This window comes from Pseudorasbora parva, chromosome 22 (assembly GCF_024679245.1).
Source record: "Pseudorasbora parva isolate DD20220531a chromosome 22, ASM2467924v1, whole genome shotgun sequence".
NCBI classification, from domain to species: domain Eukaryota; kingdom Metazoa; phylum Chordata; class Actinopteri; order Cypriniformes; family Gobionidae; genus Pseudorasbora; species Pseudorasbora parva.
In genome coordinates this window covers 30615171-30642227 of record NC_090193.1, presented here as the reverse complement: position 1 = coordinate 30642227, position 27057 = coordinate 30615171, and the positions used below count along the sequence as shown (strand labels likewise).

The 27057-nt window shown below is 37.5% G+C and overlaps 1 protein-coding gene across 1 annotated transcript in view; it reads right to left on the bottom strand.

The window, feature by feature from the left end:
• diaph3 (diaphanous-related formin 3) overlaps positions 1–27057 on the bottom strand; it is a 417231-nt gene that overhangs the window by 216479 nt on the left and 173695 nt on the right. Inside the window, exons 13-17 of the mRNA XM_067431466.1 lie at positions 26683–26801; positions 26535–26599; positions 22215–22319; positions 17787–18098; positions 15105–15219 (exon numbers count right to left, since the gene is read on the bottom strand). Of these exons, the coding sequence (XP_067287567.1) occupies positions 15105–15219; positions 17787–18098; positions 22215–22319; positions 26535–26599; positions 26683–26801 (716 nt within the window). The remainder of the gene's footprint in view (positions 1–15104; positions 15220–17786; positions 18099–22214; positions 22320–26534; positions 26600–26682; positions 26802–27057) is intronic.

Here is a 27057-nt window from a genome sequence, read left to right as displayed (position 1 = left end):
TTTTTGCATTCTTTATTTTTTACTTTACAATGAACAGCGTGTGTGTGTGTGTGTATATATATATGTATGCATGTATGTGTGTGTATATGTGTATATATATATATATATATATATATATATATATATATATATATATATATATATATATATATATATATATATATATATTAGTTGAGTAGATTGATTTCCATTTTTCTGAAGTGTTAGGTCAACACCAGAACAGTGTAGAATTTTAACTCTGCCAGTGTTTTCTACAAAGCTGCACTTAACTCTGTAAGAGTGTTGTTGTTATCTGCATTGGTGTTAATATTTTACTCTATTAGAGTTTATTGTAACACCGAGTTGGGTGTTGTGAGAGGCAACACTTTTAAAAGTGTTGAATTAACACTTTGCGGGTGGTTCCCATATATACACTTTTAAAGTGTTGAAATTAACTCTATTGGTGTTGATTTCCGGATTTCAAATTTACTGTGTATAGTCCATTAAAAGTGAGAGATAGGACATAGAAAGCGCCAGGAATATCTGTGCATGCATAAATTACTTGTGTAAGAGATCCAACAAATGCCTGCACAAGCGCACTGTGTTATTTAAAAAAAAAATTAAACAAATTGTGAAGTTTCAGTGGCATTACTAAAGTAACAAAAGAACCGCCATGGGATAAAATTGACCCATGGCTGTTTTTCTAATGCATAATTAAATGTTTTAATAAAAAGTCTCCCAATCATTGACTTTTACTAAAATAGTGTTATTTACAATCCCGTTGTTAAAAATTGTTTACATAAAACCAGATTATACCTATAAGTTCTAGCAAATTTACCTTTATGCCTTTTTTGACGCTGTCATTTATTGTTTGTAATGTTCTGTTACTAGGCAACACCTTTCACCCACTGAGAGCAGTAATCAGTTTTATTCACAATGGATAATATTACACCATCTAAATCTGCATTTATTTCCTTCTAATTATCGTTGTCATTGCAGCATGGTTTAGCCTATATTCAATGATTAGTGTAACCTGCTTAAAATAGCCCTAAACAGAATACAACAGGACAAAAACATAACTTTATAATCATTTTCATGAATCTAGACATTACTTTGAGGGTCCTAATAATAGTAATAATAATAAAGTAATAATAATTAAAAGAAGCTATTTTGGCTTAAAATATTGCAATAGTAATATATCATGAATTCAGTATCGTGATTTGTATCAAATCGTGACATGAGTGTATCTTTACACCCCTACTGCCTGACATTTTCATCCGTTTCATCCGTTTAGTTACAGATTGCATGTCTAAATTGTATCCACATCTGTGGATTGTTTATGGATTTCAACAAAAGCCTGTCAAGTGGTAAGCATCCAGTTATTTGCATGTATTCATATTCAAAGCATGACAGATGCAATGCAGTGGGGCCATTTGATGGCATTTCAATTCACCGGTTTATTGAAGAAAGGTGCTGAGCGAGTATTTCACGCTCACGCGCTGAGCACTCAGCGTTTTTACTGGTCGCCGAGAGTTGAAGAATACTCAACTTTGAGTAAAACGCAGCGCTCAACACTGTCAGTTTTCGCCCAGCCGTCCAATCACAGTGGAGGAGGGGCGGGACAAACAACACAGACCAACTGCCACATTCTACGTGTCGTCATCAGATGACAACAAGCAAATAATTACGGAATAAAATGTTTTAAAACAAAAGCCAGAGCAAATACTTTACATTGTATCTGCAATTTTATATAGAATCAATACAGGAACAAACTACCTGTGAAATTAGAAAGACTTCCGCGGATTTTCCATATCCTAACAACAAGCAGAGTCTCAACTGAGGGAAAAAAACGCTGCCTTCCAAAACGCTCTCAAGCGCTCACAGCTAGGTGTTTTCAGCAGAGCGCCTAGTGTTTTCAGCTGGCTAAAAACGCTTTGGTGGACACACGGCCTTAAACCATACAATAGAAGCAGCATTTCAACTGCACACTTTTACTACTCAAAAACACAACTAACAGTGCTATGACTGGATCAAACCTTATATAGGCTGAGGTCAGTCAGCCACATCAGTCCTAAAGCCTCCTTATATTCATTCTTTCGTTCCCAGTCTCTTTAATATAACAAAAACTACTCAATGTGAACTAAATGTTGCCCTTTATCTATCCGCATTCATCTGCCCACGCACTGCACTTGTGTCCATCATTACAGACCCTCATCAAGCGCTCCTCTCTCAAACACAGTACTAGTCATGAACGCGCTAGTTGCCTCGGCATGAAACAAAAGCAGGCACCTCACTAATTCAGCCAGAGACGATCATGTATGTGCAGTCGCAGGACAATATGAAAGTTCATATGGCAAGAGCAGTGGTGAAGGGTGAGAGTTGTGTGGTACTTTAACAGAAGTCTAGCCTATCATAAGATCTGCTGATTTAGTTATACTTTCCAGACAGTTATAGAGCTGCACAGGACAGCTACCAAACTGGACAAAAGGCTACATGGACAGTCTAGACTGCTAAGAGGATTACTGATGCACTCTTGCCCTCCCAACCAGGACTTATAGACCTCTAGAAGGAAAAACTGGCTGAAAAAAATAATAATAATCATCATCTCAGAGCCTGGCCACAACTTTTTTGAACTTCTTCCCTGTGGCAGGAGCTACAGATCATTGTCCAGTACAAAAACAGATTTGCATTTCTCTTGTTCTGTTTGTGAAACTGGTGTCTGAGAAAAGTGCTGAAAATGTTTGTTACCAAAGTGAAATAATGCACTTTCTGCTTCTAGTTTTGAGATTATTTTTAGTTAACAACTCCAAGAGCGAGGTATACAAACTTTAAGACATACAGTATTATGGTTCTACAAACATTGACATAAGGAAATCGAACACTTTAATCATGCTATTTTACTATCTTTCACACTCTGCACTATAATCATGATTATATCTCATGAGTTTTAGATGGTGCTGTTTAATCTGCGATGGAGGGGTTTTGGGGCAGGTGTTGGGTGGTCTGGGAGGTTGGAGCAGGTGTATGAGTGATTTGTGATCTGCAATTGACTTTTTGAGTGCAGTCATCACTAACTATTAAGTGATGGGACAGCTCACACACAGAGCCAAAGCAATTTTGTTGTATTTTATTACATGCAGATTGCAAATACACTCGTGGAGTTATTTAATGTCACTCAGTAATGTGAGATCTACGTAATTATCACTACATAATCTCTAAAACACAAGTGTATATATAAGCAGCAAAATAAACACAAAATTACATGACTAATGACAGGTGCCCATATGCATTTTAACAAGGAGTTTTCACACATATGTGTAGTATAGAGCAACAATTCAATGAATATAAATGAATGTGACATTTAGCTTTCTTTCGTCTTAAAAGATGCTTCTTAGTCTCTAAGTGTCTTCTATCAGTTTTGTGGGCCAAAAGCCTATAATTACAGGCTTTCAGAAACGCAGGTGTGTGAGTGTGTCCATATAAAGGCAATGTTCAATCATATGCCTCTTCAGACTGCATTAGCACTGAACCCTCAGCCAGCAGGTCTCAGAAAGAAAGGAGAAAGGAAGAGGAGAGATAGAGAGATGTGGAGATTAATGCAAATGATCAACAACATGGGTAAAGAGTGAAAATGTGTGCAGAGACATTCATAACTAAGAGTAAGAAGGGGAGGAGGAAGGGAGGAGAGAAAAGTGTGAGCTCTGCTTTCAAGCTTTAATTATTATATACGTAATTGCAAAGGCAAATATAAGGAACAACTAATGTTTTGCAGTAAATCAAGAAAGAAAGAGGCGAATTAACAACTAGCAAAACAGAAATAGCAAGCAAGCTTTTTCACAACGGTTCAAATTGCATAAAGTATAAACAATTATATATAATTATCTTTTATTTTTTATTTAAATGATTAACATCATTATGGTCAATCTGTAGCTCCCATAGAATGTATGCCCCATCAAAGAATAGTTTATCTAGGGAGGGAGAGGGAGGGAAAAAAAAGAGAGAGAAAAAATTCACTCCAATAGTGAAAGGCTTCACAGAAAAAGAATCGTAATATAGCTCAAAAGAGATGGAAAAAAGATGCTGAAATACGCTAAGAACAGAGGGATGATGAAAGAGCCAGACATGCATCATCTCTCTGATCTAGGAAACCAAGCTCTGTGCTGAACAACAGCAACCACACATGCACAGATTAAGACATCAGAAAGCTTCTGCTCATTTCGACCTTTACTTTCTTTCTGGAATTCAGTCAGTTACATAAGCCATGTGTCACTATATGATCACTACAGTGAGGAAAATAAGTATTTGAACCCCCTGTTATTTTGCAAATTCTCCCACTTGGAAATCATGGAGGGGTCTGAAATTGTCATCGTAGGTGGATGTCCACTGTGAGAGAAAAAAATCCAGAAATCACAATATGTTTTTTTGTTTGTTTTTTTTAAAACTATTTATTTGTATGACACAGCTGCAAATAAATATAAATAAGTACACTGTCTATCGGCTAGAATGTTGACCCTCAAAGACCTGTTAGTCTGCCTTTAAGGCCATGTCCACACTAATACGTTTTCATTTGAAAACGTATATTTTTCTCTCCGTTTTGGCCTTCCGTCCACCCTGAGACAGTGTTTTCAATGAAAACGTATCGTTTTTGAAAACACTCTCCAAAGTGGATACATTTGAAAAAGTCGTCTTCGCGTCGTAGTGTGGACTGTGAAAACGGAGGCTTTTTAATACGATGACGCATTTTTAGCCATGTGATGCAGTCATATGACCAATTCACACTTTATATTCATGTGTTACTCACAGCAACAACTCCACCTCACTGTCAGCCCATTTTAAAAACTCAGTGCCCTTTCCCGACATTGCCGCAAAATTTCAAAGAGTAAATAAACAAGTAGCGGAAATGATGCAAGTCGAAGCGTCTTGGATTTGCTCATGCGCAGTACGGAGATGTAAGCGTTTTCAGATGTTTAAGTGAGTGTAGATGAACATTTTTTGGAAAACGATTGAAAATGATAGTGTGGACGCGGAGGGTTTTTAGACGAAAACTTTTTTAAATTTATCCGGATTAGTGTAGACGTAGCCTAAAATGTCCACCTCCACTTCATTTATTATCCTAAATTAAATGCACCTGTTTGAGATTGTTAGCTGCATAAAGACATCTGTCCACCCCATACAATCAGTAAGAATCCAACTACTAACATACCCAAGACCAAAGAGCTTCCCAAAGACACTAGAGACAAAATTTTACATTCTGTCTCGTGTAATTTCTGTACATAAGGGCTACGGGGAAATTGCCAAGCAGCTTGGTGAAAAAAGGTCCACTGTTGGAGTAATCATTAGAAAATGGAAGAAGCTAAACATGACTGTCAATCTCCCTTGGAAGAGAAATATTATAGTAAAATATTATTCTGATGTACATCATCTGTTCGCTATGTGAATATATAGTAAATTGTCATTTATTTCTGTGATCAAAGCTGGTTTCATCATCATTTCTCCAGTCTTCAGTGTCACTAATCATTCTCATATTAGGATTTGATGCTCAACAAACATTTATGATTATTACAGTGTTGAAAACAGTTTTGCTGCTCATGGTGCTACTTCATTTTGCAGAAACCACCATACCATTCAAACCTTTGTGGTAAAATTAAAAAAGAGAGAAATTAATACTTTTGTTGATCAGATATAGGCTACATTAAATTGATCAAGTGATATTTTTAATATTACAAAAGAGAATAATTTATTTAATAAATGCTGTCCATTGAACTCTCATCAAAGAATCCTGAAAAATAAAATGTTTTCAACACAGATAATAATCAAAATTGTTTCTTGATTATAAAATTCTCATATGAGAATGATTAGTGAAGGATTATGTGACACTGAAGACTGGAGTAATAATGATAAATTCAGCTTTGATCACAGGAATAAATTACACTTTACTATATTCACATAGAAAGGGGATGTTTTCATGTGTAATGGTATTTCACAACATCACTGTTTTAACTGTATTTTTGATTAAATATATGCAGCTTTGTGGAGCAGAAGATAAACATTTAAAAAGCTGTCAGTTGACACTGCATTATTCATATGATATAAGCCTACTTTATTGTCAATAAATAGCCTACCTTGAGATGGCTTAAAAAACACACAAAGCATATTGTTGCAAAAGTTTCTACGAATCCGCTTTTGGATTTTTTCTGAGAGCGCCCTTCTCATATTTAGATACGAATAAAATGGTCATGTATAGATTATTTTTTGTCTCTGAATTTAAATCTTGGTGTATTCACATTGGTTTCTATGTTTAAATACAATTGCCCGTGACCTCAAGAAGCGCTCAATCAACCGAGGTAGAGAAAGCTGTCTTTAGCGTCCCTGTTAACTTGCCCGCCCTCGAGCAGGTAACGCCGCTTCGAATCCCGCTCGGAGCGGGATGTCTAGTCTAGTAGACCCCTACAGGAAACGTTTGACCTCTGTAATTGCAAACAAAGGCTACTGTACCAAATATTAACATTGATTTTCTCAGGTGTTCGAATACTTATTTGCAGCTGTATCAATCAAATAAATAGCTAAAAAATTAAAACATACATTGTGATTTTGTTTTTTTTTTGATTATGTCTCTCACAGTGAACATGCACCTACGATGACAATTTCAAACCCCTCCATGATTTCCAAGTGGGAGAAATTACAAAATAGCAGGGGGGTTCAAATACTTATTTTCCTCACTGTAAATGACGCTCGGCAGTGGTTTACAACCATCTGTGTGTGTGTGTGTGTGTGTGTGTGTGTGTGTGTGTGTGTGTGTGTGTGTGTGTGTGTGTGTGTGTGTGTGTGTGTGTGTGTGTGTGTGTGTGTGTTGTGTGTGTGTGTGTGTGTGTGTGTGTGTGTGTGTGTGTGTGTGTGTGTGTGTTCTTTTCAATGTAGATGTGCATGAGTTAGCATGCAAATAAATCTGCAGGTTCTCTCCTTATCCTCAATTCTTCCCTCCACATTCCATAATCTCTATCAGGATGGTCGTGGAAGAGCCATCTCTGAACCTGAGCTCAGTAAAAGCCATGCAAACTCAGCAGAAGCTTTGAGATTTTTTGTTCCCCCACACCACCCAGTTGATCATTTATTACGGCCTGCTTTTAAGGATTGTTGAGAATCCAGGGTGTGAGCAGTGCAAGCAGAGGTATGCATTTGTGTGCTAACTCTGTGTTTATCTCACTCTCACACAGTAATGCTTTCTGCAGACGAGGGAAGAATTGCAAAAGTGTGAAGTGTCTGGCATGAATGGCAGCTTTGCCATCCAGAGCTTTATATCTGAACAGGAAATGACATGGCATGGATGGGATTCTAAGACAGATTAGATGAGGATAACCCAAAAGCACAAGTTTAGGGATAAAAGTCTGTTTAAAGAAATACATTACTGCAGATAGTCTTCATCTATATCTGGACCAGGAAGATAAAATCAAGGTATTTTTATGTTACTGTTCTGTTTACAGTGTGTGTAACTACCTACCTACCTACCGCATACTAGGGGTTGCACCAACTACACGACTAATCGACTTAAATGCTCTGCCATGACGCTTTAAGCTTGACGTCGACTAGTCGCTGGCAAGCTAGATGTCTCCACAAGACATCTTTAATTACAGATTAATTATGCAAACAAATAGCTGATCGCACATCACGTGGAGATTGCGCGTGCCTCACACAAAACCATCCAGTAGCACAGAAACGTATTGTCAACACTGGTCTGTGATTTATCAATAAAATAGCTTAGAAACAGAGTTCTTACCTCTTCTTACTGAAAGTTCTAGCATATATTTCTTGATAACTAAAACTCACAGCTTCACTAGAGTCGCTGCAGGTAGAATTCATTCACACGCAATCACTTACTAATGCATTCATGTAATCTTCATTGTGCTACTTTATCTGTATCTTATTCAGAACGAGCAGAAACCTGTGAAAAATATATAGACCATAAGACAAAAGAACTGATACAAAAGATGTTATGTAGGATTAACTTTATGGGCAGTGCTGTCATATGCCATAGCTTTCCCACTAAATGCGGACGAAACGCTGATCTGAAAACAAGCACATGCTCTGGAGTTTAGCGATCTCCACAGCAAAGTCATACAGCCCGTCCTTCTTTCTTCACAAGACACTTGTGCTATTTGTGTGACTAAATCTGCCATGATCAAACTTTCAGCGATGAATTGCAACAAATGCAGCCTACGGATCTCCACTTTACTGTTTGCAGAATAAACGCACTTTTGCAACTGATGTGACAATTCAATCGGGAAAAGGAAATATGTAAAAATGGGCATAACTACATTACCCTTTTTGACAGAATAATCGTGATTAATAATCATGATTATGATTTTGAGCTAAATAATCGTGATTATCATTTTAACAATTATCGTGCAGCCCTAGTCCTATGAAAAAGAAAATCAGAGTTTGCGTTTCAGCTGAAGGTCTGGTTCAGGCTTATTTGTTAATTAATGACATCATCAGCGACTAGTCGACGTCGACTCAACTTATCACATAAATGTTGACTTTAAAAAAATTAGAAGTCGTTCAACCCCTACCGCATACACAATGAAGCTAAATTTGGCTTTGGCTTCTCTTCTGACTACTTCATTCGATTTTTATTGAGTTACTATATGGAATATGTATAGGGTAAAAATAATCAAACTGCTGGATGTTGATGCAGTGACACCACTCTTCAAAATACTGACTGAAACATCTTTCTTCTTCAGGAGAGTTGCTAGCAAATTACAGAGATGGAGGTTTGTGCCATGACTCATTGTAAATGTTCTCTTTCTATGATAGTTGATATCAAACTTGTGGTTTATGGGTAATCTATACAATTACAGTCTAGAGAAGGCATACAGCTCTCTTGCCCACTTCTCTGTCTATGCTTGACTGTTGATGGATGGATGGATGGATGGATGGATGGATGGATGGATGGATGGATGGATGGATGGATGGATGGATGGATGGATGGATGGATGGATGGATGGATGGATGGATGGATGGATGGATGGATGGATGGATGGATGGATGGATGGAAAGCTTAATCATACAAGAATTTACAACATTTAAGACCATGTCGTGAAGGACTCTGGAATATATTAAGTCTAACTAAACTCAATTATGTTTATACTGTATGACCTGAAGAAGCTTCGGGACCGATAATACAAACTCACAAGCTAGATCATACTAGTTCATCTATCAGTAATTTGCAACTTGTGAACCATGGGTATAACACAACAATGAATGTCACTTCTGGTGGGGTTTTGCTTCAGATTACAGTCAGATAGTTTTTGTAAGGTTGTTATTAGGACAACAGTACCACCATAGAAGCAGTCCCGGTGGGACGTCCCACCAGCCGTTCAGCTCGGCAACACCGCCTCGGCACCTGCTCCCACGGGACGGGCCACATCTGGAGGGGTGGGCGGAGAAGAGATTTGGCCTCTGCAGATGTTATCAACTCACAGAGGCTACAACACCTGGGCTCACACTCTCACAAACACAAAGCAGGCGTGACAGATGACATACATACAAAGTCACACATACCGAACATGCTCACACCTGCTCCCTAGCTCATTCAAGTCAATGGGGCAGCGACAGAGTCATCAGACAAGAGGGACACGCTCGCCTCAAAACTCGCAATATCTTGAATAAAATAACCAGCCATTAAAGCAGCACAGACCACATTGTTAAAGACGCTTGTACTCCCTTGCTATTATTTCAGGAAAGAGAGAGAACTGAAACTTCAAATGAACATACGGAATAAATAAATCGAGAAAAGTGTCAAATTTATAATGAAAAAGTTCACAACAATGATTGTTTGTCTGCTTGAATAACAGTATTTTCAACACTAAATAATAGTGCTGAGGCTCGCATTTATTTATATATTTTCACATCAAATTTTTGTTTCCTTTTAGTGTGGGATCAATGTTCTTTTCTATTGTATGACAGCGGTACGGTATAATGCAATACTAAAATATAATATTGTATTATCCTGAAAAGCTCAGAGTGCAGTGTGTCCATTTCATACGAATGAAGCAATGGGAGGTTTAGTCAATAAAAGACTAGTAATTAGAGGATCGTATAATACATTTTTTATTTTTTTCCTTGGTATTGCAGAGTCTCAAATTGTATCATTAGTTCTTTTTGTGGTATCCGGGAATAATATGATCTATTCAACTCCCCAAGTTACTGTGACTGTGATATTTTTAAACACTGACAAGCTGAATTTACACATTGTTATTACATAAGCGTGGGCAGTACTTTAAAAAAAAAAAAAGTTTTCAGAATAAGCTTTTTTTTTTTTAGGTTAGTTTCAATAGATAGTATTTTTGAACTGTACTGACGGTTACACTGTGTATAGTAAATGCTTATATTTCAAAAGATTACATTTTCTAAAACTTGTCAGTGTCATGAACAATTGGGTTCAAGTCCACTAAAAGCAGTTTCCATTGTCTGATTCTTTTTTCATCAATACAGTAATATTGTGAAATATTCTCATTTAAAGAGCATTAGCAATTATTAAAACAGCGTAGTAAATGACCAAATATAACAGCATCCAAAATTCTTTCCTCATATAGACCCTTCCTGCACTCCTCTACTAAGATTCCTTGGACACCCTGTACTCAAACTGCCAATGCCAATGAGGAAGACAAGGAGATTTCTGACTGACAGATAATTTTAGCAAGTTGTGTGAAACTGCAGATGGTAGTATCAGGGTGGCAGATTGCAGGGCATGTTTTTTGTGTGTGGGCTCTATTCCAGCAATCACTCAATGGTCCAACAAAGGCCTGAATCATTGTGATAGAGGGTTGAAGAAAGTCAGAGGCATTGCAAGCTTGCCCTAATAAGCTTGCTGGTGATTGTTTCCTGCATGTGCCACTTTGACGGGAAGAGGATGCGGAGAAATAACAGGACTTAAACAGATTTCAGAATGTAAAATCAAACGTCATTCAATCAGTGCAGTAATTTCAGGGACGAACAATGGCATGCACAATAACAGCGGAGAACAACGAACAGAAGCGGGGAAAATTAATATTTTAGCGAGTAGAAGGTTTGATTCTTCTGGTTAATGTTTAATTGGACTCCAGATGTTGGTGCACTTAAGGGAAATTAAGAGAGCTTGAGAGACTGGCTGAAGAACAGCGAGCGGGGGAGCGGGGAGCCGCCTTTATGGATGTCTTCCTGACATGAGGATTCAAAACCTTAACTTCTGCTCCTTAAAGAAATGCAATGAATAAATAAAACTGATACAAAAGCACTTGCAAAAGCTCCCAAATACACTTGATGAGGACTGAAAGGAGACAGAGAAGAGGAATCCATGTGCGAGTGAGATGTGAAAGAACTCTGATGGGCCCCTGGGTGACCGGAGATGCTGAGCGTTTGGTTCTTTGAGAGGAAGTCTGGATTTCGACTGTCATGAGTTCTGTAATCACGTCTGGGAACATGGCGTTCTCGAGCCTGAAGTAAACCGAAGTAGAATCTGACAGGTTGTCTTCATTTCTCAAAGATTGGGGAGCACATGAATGACAGCACCAAATCCAGCTTCAGGTTAACAGACAGAGCCGGTCCATAACGCCCATCTAAATACTCTAACCTAGACAGAGCGGTTTGCAAAAGCAAAGCAGGTCAATCTTGAGAAAAGCAGATGCTGGACATACGTATTGCAATTAACACACATGAAACCCATTGGTGAGCCATTAACCAGTGATGGGAATAACGGTGTTATAGATAAACGGCGTTAATTTTTTCAGTAACGAGTAATCAACGAATTACCCCCGTTACAACACCCTTTCAGTTACTGAGAATAAAATACGGCGTTACTATAATTGAGCTCACTGAAGTGGTTTCATCCGAACATGCGCGCTCTCTGTCAGCGGACCTGCAGCTGTATGTGTGTGTTGATTACGATAGGTGGGTTGGAAACAACCACAATTGATGATGATTCATGATTGGATTAGGTAGACACAACAACACGCGCACATGCAACCAGGTCCAAGAGTCAGAGCGATGGCATGTCCAATGAATTCAAAGGTAGCTTTTGCCAACTGGAAGTATAAGCACATGCACAAGCACCTCGCTGAGGTGAAAGGTAAGAATTTTTATGTAACGTGCAACTTTTGCCCCCAGGAAGAGTCTCTCCACGTCGGTGAATGCAAAGGATAACGTGAACATTAAAGCAACCAAAACTAGGTTTTTCTCCACCGCAAACTCTTATCACCCAGACAGAATTTAACAAAATATCTAGATATAAAGTTGAGGACATGCTGCCATTGTCGGCAACTTGAGACGGATTCTTTTCGGGCAATCATTGTGAAAATACCCGCGAGAGAGAGCGGGTAAGCCGGCCATACAAACAAGACTTGAGAGCACTTCTTGTTAAACTGTTTACTTTTGTGAGGAAGACAATACTTCAAGCAGGCTATAGTATATATACTAGTATGTCTACCAGTTGTGAAGTTGTGTGACAGTTTTAGAATTTTAATGTGCACCACAACGAGTCTAGGCTATGTAAGTTAGGCTAATATATTTTTTATTATTATTATTTTCTATTTTTGGTAGACTTTTCTTAAGGAGCATCATTTATTTTTAGATTTATTTGATGGCCAGTTGGGGTCTGTGCAATAAATATTAGTTCTAAACAATCTACTTTGTTTTATTGTTCCACTATATTACTGATATTTACAATAATGTACTGAATTTGATAGGGGTCTCACATTGTCCCACAGCAACATTAAAAAAGTGTAGATTAGTATACAATGTTTTATAATAATCATTTATTCTATTTAGTGTCCATTTCATTTATTTGATATTGGGTGCATACAAGTTATTTTACATATTTAAACATTTTAAAAAAGTGTAATATGTAACTGGTAATAAATATTGAAAGTTATGTACAAACACTTGTCTGTTCTACTCATTTCAACTGACTTGACTCTAATCTATGACTTATAGAATTTGTTTTTTTGTTTTTTTTACAGTAACGCAAATAGTTACTTTCCCTGGTAACGAGTTAATTTCATTATAGAGTAATTCAGTTACTAACACTAGTTACTAGTGAGTAACTATAACTAATTACTTTTTTAAAGTAATGTTCCCAACACTAACTAGCCATTAACTAATTAGTACCAATGACACTTACATTTATCAGTGCTTACAAAAGCAGGGGTTATGCATTTTGATGTCAGAGACCCTGAAATGTCTGCCTATAAGGGAGCACCATCCTAAAATATAAGTAGATTTATATTTGGCATGTATAAATACTTGCATACTTATACTATTACTGCTCTGAAATTGCAAAAATATTGACATATAAAAAAATAAATCAAAATTTAAAAAAATGATTTTTTTTTTTTTTTTTTTTTTTTAACTGACTAGTTGAATATCAAGCTTTTAATTTTATCCATACATAGTCTGAATGCCACTGGATAGCTGTAGCCTAAATGTGCAATAACCAATAGTCATACTGAAAAATCAAAGTGAATTTATAGTATTTACTATGTATGTGTAGATTCTCTTTGACACATTGTTCTGGTCGTCTCAGTTGAAGTGATCTGGAATGACATTACTCGGAAATAAAGCGAAACACGCTTAGTTCAAAGCTTTCTCTTACAACAAAAAACACTCCAAAACATCCAGTAGTGGGTTTGAAGCAAACTCATTAAAAAGTTTTCCACTTATGTTCACAATAAAGTAAAATGGACGGATAAAATAGCTTTGAAGAAAGTGAGGAAGAAATCACAGTGAGGAAGATGAACTTTGTTTACCTGGCGGAGTTGCGGATGATGCATGTTCCCATAATTAAAGTCTGATTTGCCGGTGTGCAAAATATCTGCCTCACACACATTATAATTTAAATAATCTGACAACCTTGTAAAACACGCTTTCACCATTCACCCTGTTGACGGTAGACATCTTAAACTGTGTGCATAATTCAAGGTTCGGCCGCATAACATCGTCCCTGTGGGTACTGAGAAGGATGGAAGAGAGAGAAAGAGATATCTGCATATAGAGCTGGATAGTGACAGGTAGACAATGCTGATATGAATAATTGAAAAAAAAATCAAGTAAAGCAACATGCCTGAGCAATTCAAAACAAGCTTAATGTGAATAAATCATTAGAAGGGGGGAAACAACAGAAAGAGAGAGGGAGAGAGAGAGATCTTAATTATCTAGTGGCTATAAAAGTGTTTAAATGACTTAATCTAAAACCTGGTTCAAGGTAACTAATTTCTGGTGTCTCTAACTCCCTTTTTTAAAGTTTATTTAGTGTCTGTGTGTGGGTAGCGGTACAGAAACTCAATCAAAACAGCAGCAGGCAACCTCCTGTTGAAGAGTTGGAAGGAATATCAAAAATAAAATATGAGAGACTGGGAGTCTATGTCTAAAGCCCACATAGCTAAGTCAAGGAAGGTTACAAGTCTGGCTGATGAAGGTAGAACATTTTGAAAGATGTTCATTATAAGTCTGAATACTTTCATTCCCTCAATAGCCCCAACAAAGAAAAAACAGAATGGCAAAAAAAAAATAGCATTCCTAATAGCATTATTATTTCACTAGCTATGTTTGCATAATTTGTATGTGAATTTTAGGATACTGTATTAAAACAAAATGCTAGATGGAAATGCCAAGATTAGCATAAATTAAAAAAAAAATTCATTTTAAAAAAATTATTGCGTATTTTTCTCTTTTTTGTTTTTTTATATCCATTAGGACAAGAATGTGATTCTACAAATGGAAAAACATTTACCAAATAAATCATTAAATACACAACAACAAAAAATGAATGAGCAATAAAAAAACTCATTTGGATAATTGAAATAAAGAGCCAAAGTAGCTTCCCGACTGCAGCTTCCATTTTTAATATGGATATTTTGCGCCAATTTCCCAGGAAGTGACTTTTTTCTCTCTTGAACGTGCTTTATTCCCAAATGTTTTATGCAATATTCCAAAATAGTGCAAAAGTTAAATTCGCAACTTTGGATGGAAACGTCAACTTTGGCAAGGCATAGTTTCTACTAAAAAAAACTAATTGCTTCATTACGCTAACACAGGATTTATGCAGTGCATCAGGTTTACTTGCAGAACTACAAAGAACTGTAAAATGGACTGACCGGCTCGCTGTGTCCCGAAGGTAAAGGCCAGCCTTGTAAGCAGGTCCTCATTCTCATAACGATCCTCTTTGGCGATGACCCAAAAACAGCTCTCGGACATCTCCTGGGGTGTGATCTACACAGAAACGGAAAGCATCACGGCCTGTCATCATCGTGACACATCGCGGGAGGTCAGGTTGCTGGAGTTGCTAGGAAACGTGAGGCATCTAAACAGTGAGGTGGGTTTATGAAAAAGTAAAGAGGAAACCTATTCAAATATTCATATTGTGTTCTATTGCAGGTCTTTATTTTGTTCTCCTACATGTCAGTGTGTGTGACAGCTGAATGCAGCACTGGAGAGGCTCATTCTCATTCGTTTCAGTACATAAAAATACAGGGCCGAAATCTCCAGTCAGACATCAGCACACACAGGCAACACAGACAGACAGACAGACAGACAGACAGACAGAACGAACAAATGAATGAACGAACGAACAAACAAATGAACAAACAAACGAACAAAGAAACGAACAAACGAACAAAAGAATGACTTCTGTTTTGGTGATATTGAAGATGAAGTTAAAAGGATACTATCAAAACACTGTTCCTGTTACTCATTCTTCTGAACTGTTTACGACTGTATTTACGTTAATACACACCCAGATTAACAGTGTAACATTTTTGTGTGCATTTGACCATTAATAAGCTGGGAAAAGGAGCTATTTTTAATTTTATTTACTTGTATGTCAGAGGTCGGCTTTATAACGGTATGTGCGCACTTCAGATATGAGTGCGAAATCTGCAGGAACTTGGAGAATTATGTGCAATCCTTTGCGAAATTCAGACCGATCACACACTGTCATAAAGAAAAATCCAGCAGAACGTGTTAACCTGTCAGCCGGTGGCGGAGGGGAGAGCAACAGGTGTAAAGAGGAGAGGTATCGTTTCAGATATTTCATTATCGATGCATATCAAAAATATAAAAAAAATTGACAGCACTAAGTTACTTGTATGACCATCTGCCACTATTTTTTGCACTGAGCTAACGTTTGTAGGTTTTAATTTGTGGATTTGTGGCTATGTTCACTGCCTATTCCACAAATGAACATGCCATAACGGACATGCTAATCTTACATTATCACATTATTCATATAAGTACTCTGTCACTTATGCAAATTCTTAGCTAGCAGTTAATAGCGCAAGTTAAACAAATAGGCACTAATGTGTAACGTTAGGCTACAGTAAACTACTTAAGTTAGCTTACTTGAAAGTCTATGACTTAGCCTACCTTTCATGTGACTCGAAAGAGCAGACTCACCCATAGTGAAAAGCTGCAAGTGTTTTTGCAGACTTTACAAGAGGCACTTCGTGGGGTTTGTGCCCGTTTGATCCAAAATTCGTATTTAGCATCTTTCAGCCAACGTTCATTGAAACGACAACATGGGGGCGGAGTCACACATGGAAACAGACGGGCAGATCGCGAGCACAGCAGGTTTCGTTTTAGGCTCTCCAACATTTTATTTCTACATTTAATAAACAAACTATTTAGTCAGATAGGTATTTGTTGTAAAAGAAATAGTTACAATTTCAAGCTTTTTTAAGCACTTTATCCAAAATTCAAGCACTTTTCAAACCTTGAAAACACATCAAAATTCAAGCACTTTCAAGCATTTCAAGCACCCCTACGAACCTTGTACATATCAACTCGTTTTAGTTAAGGGAATAACATAGATAAATATGAAAAGCGGTGAAGTATCCCTTTAAGAAAAACTACGTCATCAACAGCATTCAAAGATCTATTCTGGAGGTGTTAAAGGAAGCCATAGTAACATTTGGGGGGGAGAAGAGCATTGTGGGATGATTAGTTTAAAGGAGTCGTCTTGTTAAGATAAAGACTGAAGGGGTAATCAATGAGACTGGCTGCAATAATGAACAGACCTCACACTCCTGCCAAATGCCTGAGCCAATAACAGCTATTCAAATCTGCTCCATGAGGACGTGTTCAAAGAAACCAAACAATCAGGAACGGACTGAACATCAACCTGAAGAGTAGCCTCTCAGTGGAGGTGATTAACCTAAGTTTCCAACCGCGTGTGTTTAAGCGAACATGCGCTGCTACATTCAGCCCCTCTGACGGGCACGGAGGTGGCATGTTTCCCATGATGCACCAGCTGCCTTGTCTTTGGCTTCCTAAGCTGCAAAGCTCTTGTTAATGAGTGATAAAAGTCTTGGGTCAGGAGCCATGAATATTGTATGGCGTCTGTTTCTCAAGCAGCTGTTTAAAAAAGCCTCTTTGTGTCCGCCTAATGGCTAATTACAAACAGGTTTCGGATGAGATGAAGCATATGGCGGATTCTTTAAAAACATCTGTATGGCGGTGGCAAAACGGACAGAGATTAAATATTAATCGTAATGTTATAAACTAACACAGCTCAAAAGACATCGTACCGCAACATCTGTCGAGAAACAAGAGCAGGAAGTTGCAAAGGAAAGTGTGATCCTTCACAGCGGAGGAACATATACTTTAATGACGCCTGGCAGCAAACAGAAGAAGTTTACTTCGGTTACTTTGCAAACATCCGTCTTTTAAGTCTGCTGTTGCTGTTTGAGCACCAAAGGAGGATTCTGTCTCACAAAGGTTTGAGTGAAGCTAAAGCCTGAAAAAAAAGAAAAGTTCCTTATGGTACAGATTTTCTTTTTTACCTTAGACCAATTGAGGCGCTTCATGGAAGTCTCGGGTTTGAATTCCTTCTTGGGCTTTAGGCCGAAAGGCAGCGTGTGTTGGATTGAGGGGGACATCAGCATGCCCAGTCCCAGAGGAGGAGGTGGGGGTGGAGGCATCCCAGGTATGAAGGCACAGCCTTGTGGAGGAGGTGGAGGTGGAGGGGGTGGCAGAGCTGGAGCCCCAGGAACCGGTGGAGGAGGAGGTGGGACAGGGTGGAATGAGGAAGAGGCAGTTGAAGACAATGCCGGGACAAACTGTGCTGAAGGTAAGACCCCTGGAACAGCTCCGAACTGTGAAAAAAAGAAAAATGGGAGGAAAGAGGAGAAACATGCCTCATATCAATTTGGTTCCAGTTTCTAAAACAACTTTAAAACTTATACTACTGTTCAAAAATGTGGTGTCAGTAAGATTTATGTTTTAGAAAACATAAATTACAATTTAAAATAACTTTTCTTTTTTAATATATTTTTAACTTTTTCCTCTACGGAAGTTACTAGACACCACCAGCATTTTTGATCATTTTCACAAATGTTTCATGTATATGCATGTATACGTTTTGTTTTGTTTTTTGTTTTTTAAATATCTGAACATACAATATACTAAAAGAAAAAAAACAGCCTCTGCTTTAAAGCTTATGGTTAACCAAACAGTTTATGGGCACCATTGACTTTCATAGTGGAAAAATATGGAAGTTATAAAGTGTTTGGTTTCCAACATTTTTCAAAATATCTTATTTTGTGTTCAGCAGGTTTGGAACAACTTGAGGGACAATTTTCTTTTTTGGGTGAACTATACCTTTAAATATTACAAGAAATTATAATTTTACAGCATATGTTAATATAAATTTAAAATTCTACATATGCTAATACACATTTCAAGTTGTATCAATTAACAAATTACCGCATTGCTAATTATTATGCAAAATAATATAGTCGTTACCTCATTACTCTCTGGAGTTGGCTAACCCTACATAACTTCAGAGGGATCATCACTGCAATAAGTTCATGGCATTATCATATTACAATTGAGAAAGCAATATAAAAATAAAAGATCCTTTGAGTTATAACATTTCATTTATGTACAACAGAGACTTAACAGTACCTGTCCTTCCAGATTTACTGAGATAAGTAAATATAAAAGATTAATAGGATCATAATCCTTTCCTCGATCAAAACACCTCTACCTTAGACCTCTATCAAACATTCAGAGAAAACAAGTACGATACATTACTCTAGTGTATTCACTCCATTCATTCTGAATGGCAAACAGCTGCAAGGGTGTGGGGAGGGGATTTATTGAACAACTAGGTGTGCTCTAATTCAAACTGCTCACATGCCGGCCCCCAGATAATTCACAGGCAAAGAGTCAGCATGATTGACGCTCCTGCATACGTGGAGAATTGACTGGGTGATTACGTTTTGCGTTGCTGCAAACGATCGCACCCCAAAGAGATGGATCAGCTTAACTGCCTGCACTCCAAACTTTCACTTCGCTCATTGGCCACCATCATTTAAGAATTGATCCGCTCTATTGACGATAGCCCGTTGAGCCAAAAAGCAATTGATCAAACAAACTGTTCAGTTGATGCCCTATTTGTCATGTCAGTGGAAGAGGTTTACACATCCGTAAAAAAACGAAGTGTCTCGAGTCTCAGAACAGATTGGAGGAGAGGAGTACAGACACAAAGCAAAGGGAGCTAGAAAGTGATAAAAACAGAGAGAGAAAACTGTCATATGCAAGTGTCACAGCACAATAGAAGATGCTTTAATATGGTGCTAATGCAACCCTCTATGGACACACTAAAGTTTGAGTCACCATTGGCTAGTCAATATTTTTTTTTTCTTCACCAGACATTTTACATGGAATGCAAGAAAAATTCAAATTAAAAAAATCTATATGGGGGGGGGGGGGGGGGAGCACTTTTCTAACAATCTAAATAATCGTATAAAATATAAATGCAAACATTATTAACCCTTTCCCTGCCTATTGCGCATCTTCTGAATAAGTACTGAATCTCCTGATCAAAACACATGCAAGTAAGATGCAGTAAAACAAGCGATCGCATGTCTTCATAAGCATATGAAAAATAACGTGATCATCACCATTAAACAGCATATGAATCAAAACTATCTAATGTTACTGAATGAAATGTGGACCCAAGATGAGCTACAGGACTGTAAGCATTAGGGCTGTTGATGGACTCAATCTCCTCCATCTGTGTTTGATCATCTGAATTTGATCTGGTCTTTCACAAAAACGTGATTTTCTCAGCTTTTTGTTCAAATAGTAATAGTAGATAATCAAACTAAAGCAATAGCAGAAATGAACAATAGAACAAAGATACAATTAAAATTTGTGAAGAATAAATTCCTTTCCAGGTTTTTCAGGCAGATCTAACAGTAGTAAGATTATGTAGAGTAGAAAAACTGAATAAAGTAATCAAATGCAAATAACACTGTATAGTCTTCCCTGTACAAATTAATCTTTAAAGATACAAAATGTAATTTGTTGTTTGATTAACATTAAAATATTAGGCTGCTGTCACTAATACAAATCAACGGATCCAATATACTGATACATTTACACATGGATTATCTTTCTTGACTATTCACATTCACTAAAGGCATAACAGACTATATTTATTAGGATTCTTTTTTTTGCCTCTAACTAAAATCACAAGCAATAAAAATCATAAAAAATTTGCCTAATTAAATAAATAATACACTTTAGGCACCTTGTGTAAAATTTGGTGTTATATGCGAGTGATTTACTGATCAGATAGACAGATATCAATAGACAGATATTTTAAGTATCCAATAGTCTTGAGGGCAACTGTATATCAGTGTATATCACTGCCAAAGAAATCGCAAAACTCCAAATATATATATATATATATATATATATATATATATATATATATATATATATCTTAAAGTTTTATTCAAAAAGTTTTAAATATGGAGTAGCTAAGATCAGGGCTTTTGAGCAGCTGTTCAGGGTGAAGTAGAGACAACATTAGGGCAGATTGTGCAAATCTCTATCAGAATGAAGCACTAATGCTGTAAACAATTTAATGTAAGCTCCAAAAGAACCAAAATATTTGTGCATGTAGGGTTGAGCAAGAGAAGGGGTGTGATGAGCATACGCACACAAGTAATTCCATTAAATATGGCATAAATGTGAGGATGTGGGGTAATTCTCTTCAATATTATCATGGTATAGTGGGAGATCTGTTTATTAGGGACTGGGAGAAGAAAATCGCTTATTATTTGCAAATACAGCTACAGGACGGACTGACCAGGGAGAACAGATGTGCCTGTATTGCTTGTGTGGATCTAAAACCACTGGCCAAGGACACATTTCAAATTTACCCCTACACACAATTGATCATAGCATTGGCATCTACCAAAGGAACCAATAGCAAATTACTTTTCCAGTTGCCCTGAACAAATACAAAATTAGAGTCCATTTTACATTATTCCCATGCAAATGCTAAATGTTTATTTTAAAAAGCGTGCATGTTTTATAGAGCCAAAACATATGTAAGAAATTCTGCACATTGTTTCTATTTATTTTAGGAAAGAGAATAGCAAACTAATTAAAACAAATACACCACTAGCGTAATCACTAGTGTGTCATTTTCCATTAACAACATTTAAAGTCCTTGTAAAGGCAATTCTAAAAATTGTTTCTAAACATACATTTTAGAAATGTATTGCTGAAACACATTACAAAGACTGTGGACTGTGTAGTACTGAATTGTAGAGTTAGACCATTAAACAGTTTTTTACCTTTGCTGTGTTCAGGATTTTTTGGGCAGGGCTAAAACTGTGGCACGATGACGCACTGGACTACTGTGCATATTGCCCCTCCCCCAACACTATCATATATATCACTGTGCAAATGATCTAGAGAATATTAACATCAGTTCGTGATCGTGAGTTACTCTCAGTAACATTAGTAACTACAGCCTACAATGCCAAGCGAGATATTTTATTTAACAGAAGTTCCCTTTCAAAGCCTACAGCGAACGGCCGGTTTGGATTACAGCAAGAAGTGCAGGGATGTAATGACGTCACTAGAACCGTTTGTTGACTTATTTTATCAATTTTATTTACTTGGCAGATTTTAAAATCTGCTAATTTGGCTTGGTGGTTAATAACACATTTGTCTGTGGTGTGACAAACACATTTAATTTAGAATTTACAGAGAATTTAAATGGCAACTAACCCAACTAAGTGTGCAAAAAACAATGTCAGAAAGAGACAGAATTAAAAAACAAAAAACAAAACACAGTTAGACAGATGCACACTAAAATATAAGAACAAAAGAATTAGAACAAAGAAAGCAACAATGTCATCAAAAACAGAAGTGGCCAAAACTAAGAGAAAGAAAAGCATAGATACCTGGTTTCTATAGGCCTGAAGTTCAGCTTCCAGCTCATTGATCTTCTCCTCTCTTTTCAACAGCTGGGCCTGAGCTTCCTGTCTGCCCAGAAACTCCTCATCAAACTGGAGAGCAAAACCATATCAGCAGATGACAAAAACAACACATTCAAAAACAACAATCCATTATAACAGTTCTTAATGCTGTTTGAGCACTGCTCAAACGTGTTCCTCTGTTGGAATTATGTACTAAGGCTGAGCACTAATTACTGAAATGAAAGATAATTATACTACAATGAAACAAATAAAAAAGCTAATTTAATTAAGGGTTTATGCAAAAAGATTTTTTTTTTTTTTTTTTTTTTGCTTTACCATGCAAAGAGAGCTACATTTCATTTGGAGGGTCTAGAGCAATGGTTGGGAATCTATGGCTCGCAAGTCACACCTGGCTCTTTGAAAAACCTTGTCAAGTCTCACCCTTTACCAACAATTTTTTTTTTTTTTACAAAAATTATATATCAACAGAGATCCGCTCTCTGCAGAAAAAGCAGTCAATTACAATTCCCTTACTGTACAGCTTCTATGGTTTATGAAAAGTTTATGCTAATAATACTCAAGTTGTACTGGCCAAGTCAAGACAGGAATCAACTAATCCCTTGAGTTTCTGTGGTAAACCTACAGCTCCTGCATGGATTGAAGTAGCTGCAGCTTGTTTAAGGTAATGGTGAAAACCAGTTTTAGTGTAAAAATATATGTAAAAATAGCCTATTTGGTTCGGAGAATGTAATGTAGCCTCGTGTCTGCATGCTACCTCAGACAGTGGGTGTTCTTTTCGAGCAAAATAAGAGGTGTGTGTGGACAAAGAAGTAAAAGATGAAGTGTTAAATTAAAGTGGAGTGCTTCAGATCACGTCACGTGTAGAAATGGCAGGTGGGAGAGATGAAGACTGGCCGGAGTTGGAGGATGCACCAGCGTCGTATAACGGCGGCTTTACTCCAAACACACAAGAAGCGCGTTGGCAAGCCAGCAGAAGTGCGTATGTATGAATAGTGGGAGCCGCGCACGCCCATTGTGCATTCACACTGCCCCACTCTCACACTGTTTGTCTCGCGCAGCTGAACCACGGCTCGTGTATTGCAAATACAGATGAATATCGTCCATTCTGTCAGCTTTTCCGCTGTTCTCCTCTGACACCTGTCATTCTTGTGCTTTGATTTATGATGCAGCATATACAGGTATCTGCTGCAAATGAGACTGTGTTTCCCTCTGTCCCAAACACACATGCATATAACATGTTGTATATAAGTATAATTCACATGATACATGTAACAAAGTTAACATAAGTTTCTAGTTTTAATAATTTAAACAGGCCTTTGAAGCTTGGGCAAAAAGCTGCTTATGCTGAATTAGAGCCATAGTGCATTGTTCTGATCAAAATTGACATGATTACATGAACGATTACATGAAAAAAATATATATTATATTATATTATATTATATTATATTATATTATATTATATTATATTATATTATATTATATTATATTATATTATATTATATTATATTATATATTAAGGCCGGGACTTTAACGCATTAAGATTCATTAATTAAAAAAAAAAATTTTAACCACACTTATTTTTGCACTGCGGAACGTTTTTCAATGAATGAGTTTCGACGGACCGATTATACTGGTACAACAACTAGCGCTCACGAGTCTCTACAACAACAAACCATAGTCAACATGAAAGAAGAAGCTGATGAGACCGCTTTGCTTGGCCCAGCGGATGGGAAATTTTGTTTTAAAAAAACGAAAGGATGGAAGCGTCGATAAGAGCATTGTTGTGTGCAAGCTTTACAACAAGGAATTTGCGTATCACCGCAGCACATCGAGCCTCAAATATCACAAATATGCTTTTGCTACACTTAATGGCAAACATTGTGCTGGTCTGCTGGAATGAAGACCAGATGATGGGGATCGCTGCAGCATAATGCAGGAGGCAAAGTTCTGTGGACACACCGGGGTCGGCGCAGAAGTCCAAGCCGTTCCACAGCCTCAATGCAAGACGGAACAACGACACAGCCGAGAAGCGGAAAATCTCAACATTATACCGGACGCTGATGACGCTAGCCCAGCGCAAACGCCGCCAATCAAACGGCAACCTCAGCCACCATGCAGTTCAAGCCCGAGAACTAATATTAAATATATATACACAGTGCCTTGCGAAAGTATTCGGCCCCCTTGAACATTGCAACCTTTTGCCACATTTCAGGCTTTTTGTGAAGAATCAACAACAAGTGGGACACAATCATTAAGTGGCATGAAATGTATTGGATATTTCAAACTTTATCAAATCTAAAAATTAGGCGTGCAAAATTATTCGGCCCCTTTACTTTCAGTGCAGCAAACTCTCTCCAGAAGTTCAGTGAGGATCTCTGAATGATCCAATGTTGACCTAAATGACTAATGATGATAAATACATCATTAGATGTAAAGAGGCCGTCCCTCTAAACTTTCAGCTCATACAAGGAGAAGACTGATCAGAGATGCAGCCAAGAGGCCCATGATCACTCTGGATGAACTGCAGAGATCTACAGCTGAGGTGGGAGACTCTGTCCATAGGACAACAAATTAGTCATATACTGCACAAATCTGGCCTTTATGGAACAGTGGCAAGAAGAAAGCCATTTCTTAAAAATATCCATAAAAAGTGTTGTTTAAAGTTTGCCACAAGCCACCTGGGGGAGACACCAAACATGTGGAAGAAGGTGCTCTGGTCAGATGAAACCAGAAAATTGGTTTGGCGTAAAAGCAACAGCTCATCACCCTGAACACACCATCCCCACTGTCAAACATGGTGGTGGCAGCATCAGGTTTGGGCCTGCTTCTCTTCAGCAGGGACAGGGAAGAAGGTTAAAATTGATGGGAAGATGGATGGAGCCAAATAGAGGACCATTCTGGAAGAAAACCTGATGGAGTCTGCAAAAGACCTGAGACTGGGATGGAGATTTGTCTTCCAACAAGACAATGATCCAAAACATAAAGCAAAATCTACAAGGGAATGGTTGAAAAATAAACATATCCAGGTGTTTTCAGTTCTTTCCACAGATTCTCGATTGGATTCAGGTCTGGACTTTGAATCCAATCGAGAATCTGTGGAAAGAACTGAAAACTGCTGTTCACAAACGCTCTCCATCCAACCTCACTGAGCTCGAGCTGTTCTGCAAGGAGGAAATATATATATATATATATATATATATATCAAATTTAAGTCTCTCGATGTGCAAAACTGATAGAGACATACCCCAAGGGACTTACAGCTGTAATTGCAGCAAAAGGTGACGCTACAAAGTATTAACTTAAGGGGGCCGAATAATTTTGGATGCCTAATTTTTCAGTTTTTGATTTGTTAAAAAAGTTTGAAATATCCAATAAATTTGTTCCACTTCATGGCTGTGTCCCACTTGTTTTTGATTCTTCAAAAAAAATTACAGTTTCATATTAAGTTTAAAGCCTGAAATGTGGGAAAAGGTTGCAATGTTCAAGGGGGCCCAATACTTTCGCAAGGCACTGTATATTATATGTGTGTGTGTGTGTGTGTGTGTGTGTGTGTGTGTGTGTGTGTGTGTGTGTGTGTGTGTGTGTGTGTGTGTGTGTGTGTGTGTGTGTGTAAAATACACATACACACATACTATTTTTATTGTAATTTCATAAAATATATTTAATCAACCCCAAACTTTTGAAAGGCAGTGTACATATACATACCGCAAATATACAAATAAGCACAACCTTTTACTGCACAAAACTAAATAAATGTTATTTAGAAAAATATCTATATTTATATAAAAGATATAAAGATATAAAATGTTATATCATAAAAAAATGTTGTGCTTTGATGGGTGATTTAAATGGGATATATAGATGCAAATTTTCAGAGAGGGAAGTACAGATACGTTTCAATCATTTCCTGGATGTAAAACTATAAAAAATGTTGTTGCTCATTTCAAAACTAAACTAGCCATCAGGAAAGGATGTAGTTAAAGAGCTGTGGATTGCCATCTATAGATCCGTTGCCCTCAACTGCGTACATTTCGGCCCACAATTATAAAGGAATGCTCCCAACAATCAATACAGGGGCCTTTTTAATCTCAGAATACTGTTAATTACAAATGGCTGTTTGAACGATTTCAAGTAATCTCGCCTTAATTAAAGAAAGCTAAATGGTGCAGTCGTGAATGGTCTTCAAAGGCCGCATACTTCATTAGAGGAGCCAAAGTGAGAAGAAAGAAATAGAAAACAAGGGAGGGGTGGAAGATAAAGAAGAAGGAAAGTAGGGGCACTTGCCTTTTGAGCTAACTCTGCGGACCTCTGTTCAAACTCCTCGGCTCTGGCTTTATCCACACACACCTCTGCAGCAAAACCAAGGAGAAATTAACCATTTAAGTTTGTAGTAAACAAACTAACCAGCTCATATATGAGAGAATAAACACACCTAACAGGTGGCTGAAGTCCACATCCAGACGTTTGCGGTATGCGAAATCAGGATCTGTGCCGCTACGATGGAGGACAATTTGAGACACACACTCCTCTATGATCTTAAAATACTGAGGCCTAGAGGACAGAGAACACGAGAGGATAAGAGAGAGCGAGGAGGGAAGAAAAATCAATGCATTGTATTATCTTTTTGGGAATATGGTACCATTGACTCGGGCACAAAATGAGAAAAGTTGTCAAATTAACTCTGAATCCTCTGACAGTAGCGATACTGGCTTATACAAGCTATTAACTGATGCAATGAAAATGACTGAGTCCTTTAAATCTGCGATGCTGCTCGACACTCATATAAAACAGAGAAAGAAAGATAAAA